Here is a 16,274-nt window from a genome sequence, read left to right on the forward strand (position 1 = left end):
TTTTTGAGTTTGTGTGTATTTGAATATTTTGGATTCCAAGAGAATAAGTTTTAAGAAAGTCTTTAGTGGAAGTTGTAGGTAGCATGACAACAAGCTCCAAAAGCAATTATCATTCTTCTGCCTAAAATATTGTAAATCTCAAATTAGACGTAAAAGCTTTTATTATAATTAGTAATATAGTTAAAATTATGAGACAGTAATGAATAGTTTAAATTAGTATTTGTAGTCATCCCCTCAATAATGTTTCTATAAAGAAATAAATTATTGATGGTAGAAACTATCTTTTTTTTTCTTTTCTTGAAAGAGTTGAGACTTTGGTAAATGAAGGTGGTGAGAATAGGAACAATTTTTTTACCAAAGATACCACAGTGAAGTAGCAATGAAGCTGAGAATGGTTGTAGGGAATTAGAAGAAGAAATCTCAAAAAATTAAGCCTGTTGGTGCCAATTGCTAAACAGGGGGAAATCAATAGTCGAATGAAGTTTAGCTAAGTTGTAGAATTCTCTAGCAAAAACACATTCGAAGAGGATGTGGTTGGGGAGTCAACTTGTGAATGGAATATATTAGAAAGATACGAAGAAATAGGAAAATTATCTCAAAGCATATTTAAAAAAAATATTTTAATTTTTAGATAAACATTTAAATTGCACATCAATGTTCCTCTTCCTTGAATTCCTTGTTCTTTCGATAATTGATAAGTGCTTTTAGAGTACGCGATAGCCAATTATAAGTGTAGAATTGAACTCTCGGACTTTAAAAAATAGAATAGAATTGAAGTAGTTGAATCTTATATACAATGATAGAGGTAAAGGTATCATTACCTAAATTTTTATTTTGTCTTACCTATAATGTTATTGCCCATCTAATTCATTCCTATGCGCCTTTAATCTCGTATCGATAAAACTAATTGTTTAATGAAATTTTTATCACCAAGCTTTGTCATTTGAAATAAAAATCCAATGATCGAGTTGCTTGTAATATGAATTTTTTAAAATTTTTATTGTTAACAAGGATTGGATGAAAACAATCTTATTGTGTTAAGGAATTCTAGAATGATTTTTAAAGAAGTTAGATATCAAAAAGTAGGTATTTAAGGTGTTTGGATATATATATATATATATATATATATATATATATATATATATATATATATATATATATATATATATATTAACAATATAGATAGAGGAACTTGAGTAATTCATAGTTCTTAGAGGCAAAGATATTTGATCCTATAGTCATCTACTTTTTGATACCTAATTTGAGGTTGCCAAATAAGAGAAAATAAAAACTTCCAATTAGCAAATGATTGAGTGTTTTATTTTAAATCTCAAGAGTTATCTTATCATTATTATTAATAAGGATTTTGTCCTATGAAATGAATACATTTTTGACAGTGTGATGCTGAATACCCAAACCATCATTTTATTATTTTAATTATTATTCTAAAAAAAACTCTTTGTATATTATTGAGAATTTGTTTAGACATTTCATGTTCATAAGAAAATGAATAAGAATCGAAATTAACAGCAGAATTGATCTTTGACTGAGAGATGAGACAACATTTTGGCAAATAAATTTCTGATTTAATCTGTATCAATGTTCCACTGAGTTTACTTACACATGCCCGCCCACAACTTACATAGATCTTCCATCGAGCACCTATAGATTGAGATTCTAATACGATATCTCTTTGTCAACGCTGGTCAACGGATGTTCTACAGTTGTCAACGCAGGTCGACGGACGCACCTCCTTCGCCGCTGGATGCACTGAGGATGCAGATCAAAGTCACACAGGTTGCACCTGCAATGAATTCCTCGCACCGGCAACTGGCAACCGTCGCAGAATCTTTGGCCAAACGGGTGGGGCGTCGACTGCGGCGACAGCCGGTAATGCAAGCACAGTTCTTGTGGAGGTCGAAGTCGCTGGCGTCGCAGCGGTAGTGGGAGCCGAAGCCCGGGCACCGACAGCTGCCGGAACAAGGGTCGCTTCGGCCCTGTCCATCGCTCTAGCTCTTCGCGCCCGGGAAGGAGAAGAGATTACTGGTATTTATAGACTCGGGAGAGGGAAGCAGCAAAGCAAGCACGTTTATCGAATTCATTTATTGCGACGCCGCTGATGTCAATGGCGGCGTTGACTTTTTTTTCGGCAGTGAATGCGTCTCTTGACTTGGACGTCGTCTTCGCGTGGAACACGTCGGTCACCTCAGCTGGACTTTTGATCTCGGACTATATTCTTCTGCTTCATCGAATCATATTTCTCATGCTTTATCCAAAAACGGACGAGCTAACAAGTGTTTTTTGGATTCCTAAATGAATGATATGATGAGCATCGGATGATATCTCCCAAGAACAGACGAATTCATTCATTGAGAGCCACCGATGTCAGTGACGGCGTTGACATTTTGGTCGTCGTCTTCGCTGGAACACGTCGGTCATCTCATGTTAGCTTTTGATCTCAGACTATCTTCCGATTTCATCAAATCATAATAATATTTCTTATGCTTTATCCAAAACGGAGGAGCTCACAAGTGTTTGTAGGATTCCTAAATTAATGATATATTAATTTATTTGTTTATTTGAAGGTAGACCGACCTCCTTCGCCTCGGGATCATATCTTCCCTGCTTCGACTAGATCGGGCAACTCCTAATTCTATCTTGCTCTGCCCCCCACGTGTCAGCTTAGGTAGACCCAATCGGGGACGGTTGGGGAGACAGGGAAGCAGGAACGGAGTGGTGGAGCCCGCATCTTCCGCCCAATCGGGAAGGGCGGTTCCGTGTTTGGTAAACTGATCGGTCCACTCAACAAATGTTGGATCCCTTCCGCTACATCCTCACAGTTAATGAATTATATACTTCTTAAAAGGGAATAAAAAGAGAAGAAAAGAAAAAGAAAAGGACGCGAGAGCGAAGGAAGCGAAGCGGCGAGAAAATCGAAGAGGGGGAAGAAGAGAGAACTAATTCGCAGCTATATATATATGTATTAAATATATGTAATCGTAATTTCCGATCCACTCTCCTTCCGCTCGAGCGGCCTCGACGACACAAGGAGCTCGTATCAAACCGCTGCGGACTTCCTCTGATTTTTCCAAGGTAGAAACCCTAATTTTCTTGCGCGAAATCGAGAAAGATTTCGTCTTCCGATCGTTTTGATGAAGTAAAGGTTCTTGGGAGTTAAAAGATCGGTCTTTTTAAACGATTTTCTTAGTGTTATCTGAATGCTCGAGATCGAGAAAGATCGCGCCGTTCCGTCGTGTTGATTGACACTAAGGTTCTTGGGAGGAAAAAGATCGCTTTTTTTTTTGACGATTTTTTCGTGCTTTTTTGTCTTTTTGAGGGCGTTTTGATTTCAGGGCTCCGATCCATTGGGATTCAAGTGTGGGGTTAGGGTTTGCTGGTACTTGGACCCAAGGCTGGAATTAGGTTTCTCTTCGTGCGTCTAATTTTTTTTTTTTTCGTGGTAGTCTTTGGATTTTGACTAGGGTTAGGGTTTTCCTTCGGCACGACTGCTTGAGGGCCTACGTGCCGTTGCGGGATGGCGGACGGGAGGATGAAGGCTGTCGCTGATGATGATGAAAGAAGGGATGGGGACGATGAGGTCGGGCGGCAGGATGATGACGAGGCTGAAGAATTTGAGGAGCTGGAGCTTGGACTTTCTCTGGGGCGTTGGGGATGGAATTCAGGGCTGACGAATGGTGGCAGGGATGATGGCGGAGAGCGCGATTGTGTCCTTCCGGTGGAGAGGGGCATCGGGTGCTCATGGTTTTATGAGAGACAGTCAGCTACCAGGCATTTCATCGCAAGACAAACAAATTTGAGGACATGGGGGGAGGAACTGGTGGGTGCAGTAGCTATGCCTCAGGAAAGAGATGTTAGCCTGCCAGATGAAGCATTTTTCGAGATGGAGAGAACTGGATCAGATATAGACAGGGATACTCAGCACAAGCGGCCTAAAGTATTTGCTTCCCTGGAGTAAGTTCTCGTTTTTTGTTATCTTTGTCATCTGTATCAGTTAAACTTTTAGTTTCTGATACATCTAACCCCTGTCATGATTTCCATGTTTGAGTCGTCAAAAGTAATATTTCATAAGTTGGTACATTCGTTTCAAAAGGTCTGTATTTGCTACTGTGGTTTTTTCATTCAAATGCTTTTCATGAAAATTCTAGGACGATTGATTTGGGAACCACTGCATGGATTCAAATACTTGCAACATACCAACCGCACGAGAATGATAAAATACTTGTATACCCGTGTACCAATGATATTGGTTGGTACCGACATACCAAATATTTTCTGTAATTTTCTGGTGTACGAGGCATACGATATTTTGAGATTCTTCTATAGGTACCAATATTCGTAGTTTGAGCCGCGAGAGCACTTTTCCAGACATCTAAGCTAGTGGGAAAGCTCGAACATTATGTGTAAGCTTAAACATCCCTTTCATGTATATGTCAGATGAAAGATTGTTGGACTTAGCATGTTAATGCGATTTAGGATACAAACTCATGATTTGCTTTGATACCATATTAATACAAGCAGTTGGATGTACAGCCACTTTCCCAACAGCTTAGACTAGTTTGGAAGGATCTAATGTATAATATATAAGCCCCACAAAGTGCACCCTTATAACTAGGAAATTAGAATATCTAGGGAAATCAATACACTTGACAGAAATGCTTTTACTAAAAAAAAGAGATAACAAAAATTGAATTTCTTAGTATGTTTTGGGCATTACAAGTGGATTTTCTTTGTAGTACACGATTGGGTAGGAAGGGAATCCAAGTTGGAGGTGTTATAGGGCACATATGAAGACCAAAGAAGTTTTGAGTAATTAGGGAAAAGGTGCTACCCACTCAGATTAAATGAATTATCTCTATTCTAAGCAGAATGTCTGACAAAGGTTTTCAATTACTTTCAGGTTTTAGAATTATTAAAGATCTTTGGTAAATCAAACTGACAATGTTTATTATGTAATGCAAATGATGGAATTTCCAGATACTTGAACATAAACTCATGTTGCCTGGTTAATTGAGTTTCATATGTGTTTCTTCATTGTCCCAGCAATTGAGATTTCAACCCTTTAAGAAGTTTCTCTATCACAACCTATTCCTCATTTACTTCGTTGATCTTGAGCCACTAGACAAAAATGCTTAAACCCAAATTAATAATATACTCATTATACCCTAGCTTCTTATGTGACTAAATTGGATATTAATTGTAACAACCAAGTTTAGTTTGATATTGAAAGTGGGAAAAAAATTGAATTGACTTTTAGGTCATATGGGTCTATTACTATTAGCTTGAGTTTAAACATTTTGGATCACTGGTTCAGGTTCAACGAAGTAAATGAGGAAGTTATTCCATCAGATCGGATCTTGATAGATTGGGATTGGACATGCTGAGAGGCTAGTGTTAAAAAGAACTATCCATCGACGAGGTGAAGGGCACGACGTGAATCCACTCAAGGCCTCATGTACATCATGCTACGGTCTGATTTAGGTCTACGATTGCGTCTCGACGAGGACGTGAAGCCCTTAAGTGACAGAGTTTGTAACATCCCTGGTTAGTCTCACATCGCATGTGAAATGGGTAAAAATAATCTCACATTGGAAATGAGTAAAGATTTGGATTGATATAATAGTCCAAGAATGCTACTATTAACTTGGGTTTAAGCATCTTGGGTCACTTATCCTAACAGATTGAGCATGGTATTCTCACTTCAATTTGGTTGATTTTATATGATATCCTTCTATCTCATTTTTTGTTCTAGGATTTATGACTATCGTACTGCTTTTTATTATTTACTTGAAGATTGTGATTAAACAATTTTACAACTATTATACACTAACGGCAAACCTCTCATAATTATGCTATCCAAGTTTCAATATTTTTTAATCTGGAACCTGCTCCCTGTTCCTAATACATCCTTCCTCTCGTACTGAATAATTTGTTTCCCTTTCAAATTTCCTTCTTATAAAAGGTCCCCCTCACTAATATTGCATTTGCTAAATAATGTATGTCTTTTTCCATGTCCTGTGAACTTCTGAGAGATGCCTTTTTTCTTTAACTCTAGTTTCTCAGTAACGTGCTTCCTTCTAAGGCACTCCTATGCGAAAGCTCCCCGTTCTTTATTATTGCCTTTGTCAACTGATGTGTTTCTCCAGTCTTATTAACCTCTGAGATACCTGTGCTTTTTCTGTTGGGGACGTTGTAAATTACAAATTTATTTAAGTGGATATCTCAGGAGATTTCATGCCTCCTATTTATTATGGTTAAAATATGTCATTTGATGGCAGAGGATGGTTATGAACAAGGTCTCATCTTTGATCCGTTAGGAGTTGGATTTTCACCTTAATGTGACTTTATGACTAGTTCATCTTTTATTTTGTGTGTTTCATGCAGGTTTCCATCTTCTTCAGATGCTGAAGTAACTGGTCAACCTGCAGTTGTCGATTTTATGTCTCAAAATTCATCAGCATTGTCTGAAAATGAGGTGGCATACTATTTGAACCTTTTTCCTAATGATGATGCTGTTGGAAGGACTAGTGACTTTAATAACGGGGGAAGTTCTTATGAAGATATGTCAAGTATGAGAAACACTGAAGATCTAGAAATTAGGATGGATCTTTCAGATGATCTATTGCACCTGGTATGTCCAACCTAACCAATTGATATTTATGGTTGCTGTTGATTGCTTGCAAGTATAAACATTCATTTGTATGATTTTCAGATTTTTTCTTTTCTGGGCCAAAAAGATTTATGTAGAGCAGGAGCAACCTGCAAGCAATGGTTAGTGGCTAGCACACATGAGGACTTTTGGAGATGTTTGGAGTTCACGAGCACAGCAATCTCCCCGCAGAACTGTATGAATTCTAATATAGTGTACTTAGTACAATTTGGCAATCATTTGCATCATTAATTGAGAAAATCTGTGACTGCAGCATGTGTTTATTTTGTGTTATTTCTGATGCACAGTACAAATGGCTGTTGCAGCAGTTATTTGACGAAACTATCAGTAAAATTAATTTTGATCACCTTTTGTTAGTTTGAATCTGACCAATTCTTTGCTGAATATCCATGGGGTGCTTGCATACCATTGCTAATATTCTTGGGGCATTTGTATAGCATCACAGTGGAAATCAGATCATGCATATTTGACTGTGTGAAACTTGAAATTGATAATTGATTGCTCATAAATTAGATTCTTTCAGATGTATTCTTTTTAGTTTCAAGGTCATGTAGCCAAGAACTGAGCATTTAATAAATGAGGGCCGTTAAAAGTGCATTTGATTAGAATCTAAGTACCATAAATTATAAGTATTGTGGGGCATATGTGGGCCTTGATGTTCTTGATCAACAAGAGAAAGAACAAACGCTTGCTAGCTGTAAATTTGATTTACATATTGATATCTAACATTTCTATTCGAACATATCAATAAATCATATCGCTGCTATGGGATATGGAGAATTCAATACTCCGCTAATGACCTTACTGGAGATGTCATGTAGAGACCAAACCCTAGGGCATGAAGATGAGCCCGTGGACAATCCATCATCCAAATGATAGTGTTATTTGCGGCATCCTGTTGTACAACTTCTCGCTGAATGTCCAAGTTAAGTGTAGATTTGGAAACCGCAATGAGCAGTTTGAAACGTCATCCATCTCAGCACCTTGGAATCCCTCGGGTGGCGCAGGGTTGGATGGGGCTTTCGGATAACAACGTAGGTGCTGCCTCTCGCTTTGCTCACTGTCCGCCGCTCACCGCTCGCTCGTGCGGCCAAAAATGACCAGTTTTGGCCTATTTTTGGGCCGTTTTCGTGTGCTACGGCGAACGCGGCGAGCGATGCGAAACGTCAGCCATCTCAACACCCTAGAACCCCTCGGGTGGCATGGGGCTGGATGGGGCTTTCGGATAACAGGGAAGGTGCCGTCCCTCGCTTCGCTCGTTGTCTGCCTCTCACTTGCGCGACTAAAACTGGCCTGTTTTTGGGCCGTTTTCGTCTGCTGCGGCGACCGTGACAAGCGATGCGAAATGTCAGCCATCTCAGCACCGTGGAACCCCCCGGGTGGCACGGAGCTGGATGGGGCTTTCGTATAACAGCCATCTCAGCACTTGGGTATTAAATGAGAAATAGTTCCCAAATGGATGTACAGTGGGAAAAGGTCAAGACTTAAGGACTTTCCTGATCTTAATCATGATGTACTGGGCCCTACCTTGGAAGCTGATACTGTCTTGGATCCATTATATAAACTAGCGATTATGACGATTGTGTGATGCTTGTGATATATAATCAGTACAATATTCATTATTAAAAATGAAGGGGAATGAGATTTTGATTAGCTGTGGAGACAACATGATACAAGCCCCTTTGGTTCTTCCATTATTTATACAGATCGCGCCTGCTAACTTTTGTCATCTCTTGCCTGATGTTGTAATGTGTATTCTTTCTATAATGGTCTTTATGCTTCATTTTATCTGCAAGCTTCAATAAAGGTGGGACAGTTTCTTACTTGTGATACAATAATCTAGCTTGTGTATATGAGTCATATTTCATTGTGAAAGATCGCAGCTATCCATGTTTTACTAGTGCTAGCTCCCTACGCATGATCCAAAATTTGATGGATCATCAAGGATTCAGCTGTATATGGTAATAAATGGGGCTTCATGATAATACAATTTGGACATCTAATGCACATTCATTAGAAATCCAACTTTAGATTTGATTAGCAAAAGAATAAAAAGAGAGCTGGAAGGTAGTTAGAAGAGAGCTAGGAAGCTCTGGAAGTTGTATTATAAATCCATAGTGTGATATGGAGCTTCAAGACATTGACAACAATAGTGAGGTATCACTATTAATAACATTAATAGTGAGCTGTATATTAACATTAATAATAACATTAGCAAAAGCAGCAACAGCAAAAAAGAAAAGAAAAAAGGACAACAATAGTGAGCTGTATATTAATATTTGAGGTAGGCTACATGAATTCTTTCCTGCCAATGAGCGCTGCAAAGGCAGCACTATTAGTGAAGCCATTGTATGAAAGTAAAACTCTTTGTTCAGTGTTTTTGGCTAGTAACAGCTAATGGCCATAACTAGTTCTTTCAATTCGTTAGTCGGAATCTTGTCATGTCTTTTGGAAGCCTGACTTAGTGCTTGTATGAACTTCCATACTATCTTTTAGAGTCCATTCTCGTTGCTGTGCTGATGTCTTCATTGACTTACAGTTATTGCCATATGTCGCCGATACCCAAATGCCATGGCGTTGACCATGGCTGACATTCTGAATTCCAATGCGCTTGTCATTGAAGCAATGGCTTCACTCAGGTTTAATTAAGTTTCATGTCGTTGAACGGGTGTTTATTCTTGCTACTACCATTTACTTTTTCTGTTCCTGCTGATGTATAAAAATGTGTACTTGTCCAGGCATCTTGGAACTTTGATCTTAAAAAAGGGTCAGTTTGGTGATCGGTTTTTCCATGCCTTGACGGATTGTCCTGCATTAACCAAATTGAGAATTCACGATGCATCTCTTGGCAATAACATTCAGGAGATCACTGTATATCATGATAGGTTACATGATCTTCAATTTGAGAAATGTCGCGTTTTCCGGATTTCTATCAGGTAACTACACTGCTGATTAGTCATTAATGAGCATATTGTCGTGTGTCAACTATGTTCATGTAAGTTGGCTTGTTACAGATGCCCTCAGCTTCAAATATTGTCTCTCAAGCGCACCAGCATGGCACATGTTTCACTTAGTTGCCCACAGTTACGTGAACTGGATTTAACAGCCTGTCATAAGCTTTCTGATGCTGCGATTCGATCAGCTGTTACAACATGCCCCTTGTTGGGATCATTAAATATGTCATCTTGCTCATGTGTTACGGATGAAACACTACGTGAAATCGCTTATGCTTGTCCAAATCTGTGCATTCTTGATGCTTCATATTGTCCAAATGTCTCATTTGAGGTTAGTTTTGTGAATCCTGATCGTCTGCTGCTGTAATTTATCCTAACTGTGGTGATTATGTGCTTACGTTCTTGTGCTTTTGTGGGAAGTCTGTAAGATTGCCAATGTTGATAGACTTAAAACTTGATAGCTGTGAGGGAATAACCTCAACATCTATGTCTGCATTATCGTATAGCCACATGCTGGAGGTTTGATCTTATTCCATTGTTTTCTTCTTTCAACAAATTTGTTTTATTTTTTTGTTGCTGCATTTACACCAAAATTCCTTATCATTTCAGGCATTACTGCTTGATAACTGTGGCCTTCTGACGTCTGTCTCACTGGATCTGCCACATTTGCAGTCTATTAGTCTTGTACACTTGCGCAAGTTAGACTCATTCTCCTGTCCTTTTCCTTCTTTAACTCCTCTCTCTTAGTGACTCTGTCTTTAGATCCTTTCCTGGGTTGTTTTCTTTTGTTGGATTCTAATTCTGCTAATGCTTTAGATTTGTTGATTTGAATCTGCGGAGTCCTGTGCTTCAATCTGTAAAAGTTTCTAGATGTTCGGCTCTTCACCGAATTAGTATTACATCAAGAGCAATTGACGTAAGTTTTTTTATTTCATGAGACTACTATATTACTGTCGCATTATTTTGGTTTTTTGGAAGTTTTATTAGATGTTGATTATTGTAATGCAGAAATTAGTATTGCAAAAGCAAGAAAGTTTGGCTACATTATCATTGCAATGCCACAACTTGCAAGAGGTGGACCTTAGTGATTGTGAATCTTTAATGAATTCTGTTTGTGAGGTGTTTAGTGACGGAGGTGGTTGCCCAATGCTCAGGTCATTGGTTCTTGACAATTGCGAGGTTTGCAGACATTTTGTTCTTAACTACTACATGATTTTTGGTCCCCTCCTTTTATGGGTTTGTTTATTGATGTCTAGGGCCATGAATATGTTTTGCCCAATTCTCCAGTTCTCTGTTGTGATTTGTGCCGAGGTTTAATTGCTTTGGGTGCAAAGTTAAAGTGATTTTCCATTATGAGTTTGTTCAATTTCTTAAATAATAAAGCGTTGAACAGAGACAAGTACATGCTGGGAGTTAGATTATTAAAGAAAAAAAAGCCTTTAATCTATTAGTTAAAGCAATAATCATGGTTCTGAATTCTGATATTGTCTCTATTAGACATAATTGAATCTTCTATACGTGGAACGGAAGTTTATATCCTTTAATCACATTATGGCTTGATCATAAATATTAGCAACCATATTGATTATTATTTCACACATACAACCATTGCTTCTGCTGCAGTGCTATATATTATATATCACTGTCCATGATGCCAATTACTGAAAGCCTTGGTTTCTGCTGCTGTGCTGACACACTGCATTAGTCCTGGGCCATATTGTCAGCAATATATTATTTCAAGTTTCCCAGTCCAAGAACTGAAATGTTTTCATGTTTTTGTTCGTAATTGCTATCTTATTATGTTTTTGGCTTTCCAATGTTTTCGCATGTGAATTCTGTTATAACACTTATGAAATGTGTGCTGAATTTATCTATTTCTTGATAAATTTTATTTTCAGAGGATAAGTGATGTTGGACTGAACAATAGTTCTCTATTGACTCTGTCTCTTGCTGGTTGCCATGCTATGACTAATCTTGATCTATCATGTCCGAAGCTTCAAAAAGTAAATCTTGATGGTTGTGATCATCTTGAGAGAGCTTCATTTTGTCCAGTAAGTTGGCTTCACATTTTCATTTAATATACTGGACATGTATACTGTGGTAAGAAGATAAGGGGTCGTGTAAAATTTTTTGTAGCTGTGGATAATATTCTTGGCTATTTGTGGCTAATTTGTGGGAGTTCATCTATTTAGCTCTGGGAGTTTCTCTACAAATATTCTTGTCCAGATATATGTGGTTAAGAGTTCTGGGACTTGTTGACTTTGAACAAATCTGCATATGATTGACTGTGAATTCTATGAATACTGATCTGCATATGTTTGACTAGTACTGGAGTGGACTTGGATGCTATGATGCTTCCTTGGAATATGTTCGCATATTATGTTACTTGTGAATCACATCATTTTATTTTCTTAAAGAAAAAAATGCTAAAAGAACAAAATGCTAACTGGACATTGTAATCATGAATGACTAAATTCTGCATATTGGTGCCTTTCCTGCCACTGGATGGAATAGTATGTGCCATCAACATGGTCTATTACATTATTGTGCCGGTACATGCAAATTACAAACTGAACAAAGAAAAAGAAAATATACGGTAAGGGATACAAAATTGATTCTCACATGCCTTCCTACAGACTCAAATTGATCTGACACATTGCATCTGAAGGAGGTTGGCATGATTATTGCTGATACTCTATCTTCACGACTCTTAATCTTTGGATTTTTCAAAACCAAATCAGTTCTTACTGGACTAATGACCAAATCAAAGCCTTAGCTGGTCATTTAAATGGATAAGAAACATTTTTGCGTTGCTTTCTTTATTTGTGATTCAGTTGTAGACTGCCCCTTCCTGGTGTGCAGCAGAATATCAATTTATGGTGGACATTGTTTACATTAATTCTTGAAGTAAAATGATGTAAATACAAAAACACATGGAGAAGATAGAGGCCTACCAGAAAATTGATTTCAGTGGGTAAGATTTAATTCAGAAATCCAGGATAATGATGGAAATCTTGGAACTGGATAGATAGGCAGTAAGAAATTAAGATGTAATCAGGGAAGGAACTCAGGCTTTTGATGGGTGACAATGTGAATGGAGAGAAAAAAATATTATTTATTACTGGCCATTGAAACACACTGGTCCAAGTTACTTTGGAACACTTATCATATTGTTTTTTATGTTATGCTTGATTGTATTATTATTATTTTCATAATATTATGTTGCTAGCAGCATCTTAGTTTCTCTATATAAGCTGTCATCTGCATTTTGTTTCTATTTAGGAGTGTTATCTATGGTTGTTAAGTACAATATTAGCAAGAATCTTTTCCTTGATTACTTCTGCTGTAATTGATTTTTTTTATAGCATTTAAGTAAATTTTGCATTGTGCATAAACCTATTTGTATGTATTCAAGTTTGTGTATGTTAGGCAGCTGAATTATCTTTTAGAGTTTTTATTACTATTATTTAATAAAACTAGAAATATTTCTTATATATAATTTGCTTGAGTACTGAGCACAATTTTATTTTAAGGTGGGTCTGGAGTCCCTTAATCTGGGGATCTGTCCAAAGCTAAATGTTCTTGTTATCAAAGCTCCAAAAATGTCACTGTTGGAACTTAAAGGTTGTGGTGTTCTGTCGCAAGCATCAATTCATTGCCCTTCTTTGACATCATTGGATGCTTCCTTCTGCAGGTCTTTTGCCATCTCCTCATGTTTAATTTGTCATTCTTTTTCACAAGTAAGCTGATTGATATGTCTTGTATATACAGACAATTCATGGATGAATCATTGTCTACAACAGCGGCTTCATGCCCTCATATTGAATCTTTGATCCTGTCATCATGCCTATCCATTGGACCTGTTGGGCTATCTTCTTTGCACTGGCTTCATCATTTGACCCTGCTTGATTTATCTTACACATTTCTGATGAATTTACAACCGGTTTTTGATACTTGTTCACGGTTAGTGGTAAGTTTCTTGGAAATATTTTTTATATGATATCTTAAATTCATTGGTATTTCATTTCAATTTTTAAAATTTACCTTCTCGTGACTTTATTGCATTTAATTTGCATTGTATGGGTTATTGTCTATCATGTGAACCTTGATGTTGGTTCATCTTCAACAACAATTGGCTACTATTAGGACTAGAATTATTGTGGAGAATGAGGCAGAAACTGTTAATTGTGGAACATTGTAGGCAAGTTAACATTGACTATTACTTTTTAAGCCGACAGAGATGGAATATATCTTGTAGAAACAGCTTACCTTTGCAAATTATAAATTTGTACGGCTCTGTTATCGTATGCTAGGGTTCACGACACATAAGAAAATATAGATAAATGTAGGATTTTTTTTTTTTGTGTGTGCATGCACCTTTTTTGTTTTTTTAAACAACTGTTGGGTTCCTTATGACCATCTTTTCTGGGAATAGAGCAGCCAAATAAAGATATTGTTGGAACTTTTACCTTTTACTTATTGCAAAAATAACTGCACTTGTATCTCTGAAAAATTGCAGCCAGCCCATAGAATTAGCTGAGTTGAAGGCTTCTTAAATATTCAGCAAAATTGGCTTTGTCTATAAATTACAAATGAAAAAAGGTTCTACCAAATAATGTGAAGACCAGAGTAGATCTAGATCCCAATTGACTTCAACCTAGGTCGATACACAAAAAATAAAGCTGCATCAGCATACCTTGAGATCAACTATGCTTGAATATTATTACATAATATGCCTTTCTTTATGTAATAAGGCAGATAGTTTTCTGGACCATTTTCGTATCAGCATTATTTGTCACGAAGTTTCAGGGACGTATGGAAAGCAATCTAACTTGGAAATTCTACCTACAGATCTTAAAACTTTCAGCTTGCAAGTTTCTTACAGATTCTTCCCTGTATGCTCTTTATAAAAAAGGCGCACTTCCTACCCTTCGTGAGTTAGACTTGTCATATTCATCTATTGGACAGTCTGCTATAACAGAGCTTCTTGCTTACTGCACAAATTTGGTTCATGTGAACCTGAATGGTTGTGTGAATATGGTTGAACTTGTTTGGCGTTCAAGGCACAATTCATCTAATATGGCAGTTGATACCTTCTCATCCAATTCGATATCAGTTCAAAATGACGGGGAGGGTTTTAAGAAGCCGGAACATTTGCTTGAGTTTCTTAGTTGTACTGGATGCCCAAGAATAAAGAGAGTTTATGTTCCTTCTACAGCTAATTGTTCCCATTTATCTAAAATAAATCTTAACCTATGCACATATTTGAAGGAGGTGGATTTATCATGCACCAACCTCAGCATACTGAATTTGAGGTTAGTGTCCCTTTTCTAAAGGTTTCCTTGTTATTTTTTTAACTTTGTCATTTCCTATCGCTTATGTGGTTAATAAATTTGCTGATTTTCCTGTATTTTAATTATAGTTACTGCAGCTCCTTGGAAATCTTGAAGCTCAATTGTCCAAGGCTAAACAACCTACAGCTTCTGGTAATCTACCTCACGATTATAACATTACCATGAAAAGAATGTGGTTGTTGGCTTTTCAGTGTAGTTTTATTAGGAAAATTCTAGTATCAAAACTTAAATGTAGATGACTGAGAAACACAAACAGCCAAGTCAATCCCCCTCTGTCTACAGACGATTGAATGTTTCTTAATGTCAACTTGAATATCGAGATTACAACCAAATGAAAAAAGGTTGATCATAAAATTCACTGTTAGGGATGTCCAGCATATTGGTATTTTCTGCATTGGTATGTCATGTCCATATTCTGACTAGGTTAAATCGAAAGTAAGACATCCGGTTGGCATGTTTCGTATTATCCTGTACCACCCACCGTTCTTGTGGAAATTATATGATGTGATATGTGACTTGTTCTGTTCTCTGTGTAGCATAATGCAACATGCATATTGCATTCAGGTTTTCAGGCTGATTTAACTGACATTTATTCATTTCTGCCAAAACTTTTTTTTTTCAGGCTTGCAGCATGCTGGTAGAGGAAGAATTAGAAGCTGCTATATCACACTGCAGCATGTTGGAAATCCTCAACATCCACTCCTGCCCAAAGGTGCGGTTGCTTGCTATCTATGAATCTGGTGACAGATTTTATGATGTCGAATAGCATCAGATAAGCATTATATCTGCTTAGGATCAAACCTCACTATTATACAATCTACATTTGTTCTTTTTTATTGGACAGATATACATCGAGGATTTCGAGAGGTTAAGAATTGTCTGTCCGAGTCTCAAACGAATCCATTGCAGCCCATTGATGTAGCACATGTCCCCACTTCAACAGCCAAGTTATATATATATCTACCTTCAGATCCTATTACGCTAAGCGGACTCCTCGTACTTTTTAAGGATTTTGGTGCTCTTTTTGTACAAAAAAACCCAAATTTTCTCCTCCTTCAGGATTGTGGTAATGCACCCGCCCGGGACTGGCGTTGACACATTGAACCAACACATGCAGCATTTTTGTGTGTTATGTTTTGTTAATATTAATATTTGTGATCGGACGAGCTTGGACTTTGTATGAATTGTTGCCCATTCGGTTTTATTAATGTCGGTTTTGGTATTAAATTTGCATCAGCATCAAATTCTTTAGTAGCTTTCCATGATATGTGATGTTTC

General features: G+C 37.3%; 1 protein-coding gene across 1 annotated transcript; it reads left to right on the forward strand.

Annotated features, from left to right (window-relative positions):
- The first annotated feature begins 2,883 nt into the window (after window positions 1-2,883).
- LOC135617039 (F-box/LRR-repeat protein 15-like) lies at window positions 2,884-16,162 on the forward strand. The gene is made up of 18 exons (XM_065116910.1): window positions 2,884-3,093; window positions 3,465-3,972; window positions 6,403-6,649; window positions 6,731-6,863; window positions 9,228-9,327; window positions 9,427-9,624; window positions 9,703-9,973; window positions 10,063-10,161; window positions 10,252-10,340; window positions 10,459-10,558; window positions 10,651-10,821; window positions 11,541-11,693; window positions 13,176-13,336; window positions 13,414-13,612; window positions 14,494-14,957; window positions 15,065-15,128; window positions 15,619-15,708; window positions 15,841-16,162. The coding sequence occupies exons 2-18, from the start codon at window positions 3,536-3,538 to the stop codon at window positions 15,916-15,918; spliced, it is 3,054 nt and encodes a 1,017-aa protein (XP_064972982.1). The 5' UTR covers window positions 2,884-3,093; window positions 3,465-3,535; the 3' UTR covers window positions 15,919-16,162.
- Window positions 16,163-16,274: the final 112 nt, after the last annotated feature.

The sequence above is a fragment of the Musa acuminata genome, chromosome BXJ2-7 (genome assembly GCF_036884655.1).
Source record: "Musa acuminata AAA Group cultivar baxijiao chromosome BXJ2-7, Cavendish_Baxijiao_AAA, whole genome shotgun sequence".
Lineage (NCBI taxonomy): Eukaryota > Viridiplantae > Streptophyta > Magnoliopsida > Zingiberales > Musaceae > Musa > Musa acuminata.

What these genes read in the sequence shown, in the direction of transcription:
- LOC135617039 (XM_065116910.1), top strand. Translation starts at nt 3,536, where the DNA reads ATGGCGGACGGGAGGATGAAGGCTGTCGCTGATGATGATGAAAGAAGG. An exon ending in GTCCAAATGTCTCATTTGAG is followed by an intron (nt 9,974 to 10,062) that starts GTTAGTTTTGTG and finishes TTTTGTGGGAAG; the next exon opens with TCTGTAAGATTGCCAATGTT. An exon ending in TAAACAACCTACAGCTTCTG is followed by an intron (nt 15,129 to 15,618) that starts GTAATCTACCTC and finishes TTTTTTTTTCAG; the next exon opens with GCTTGCAGCATGCTGGTAGA.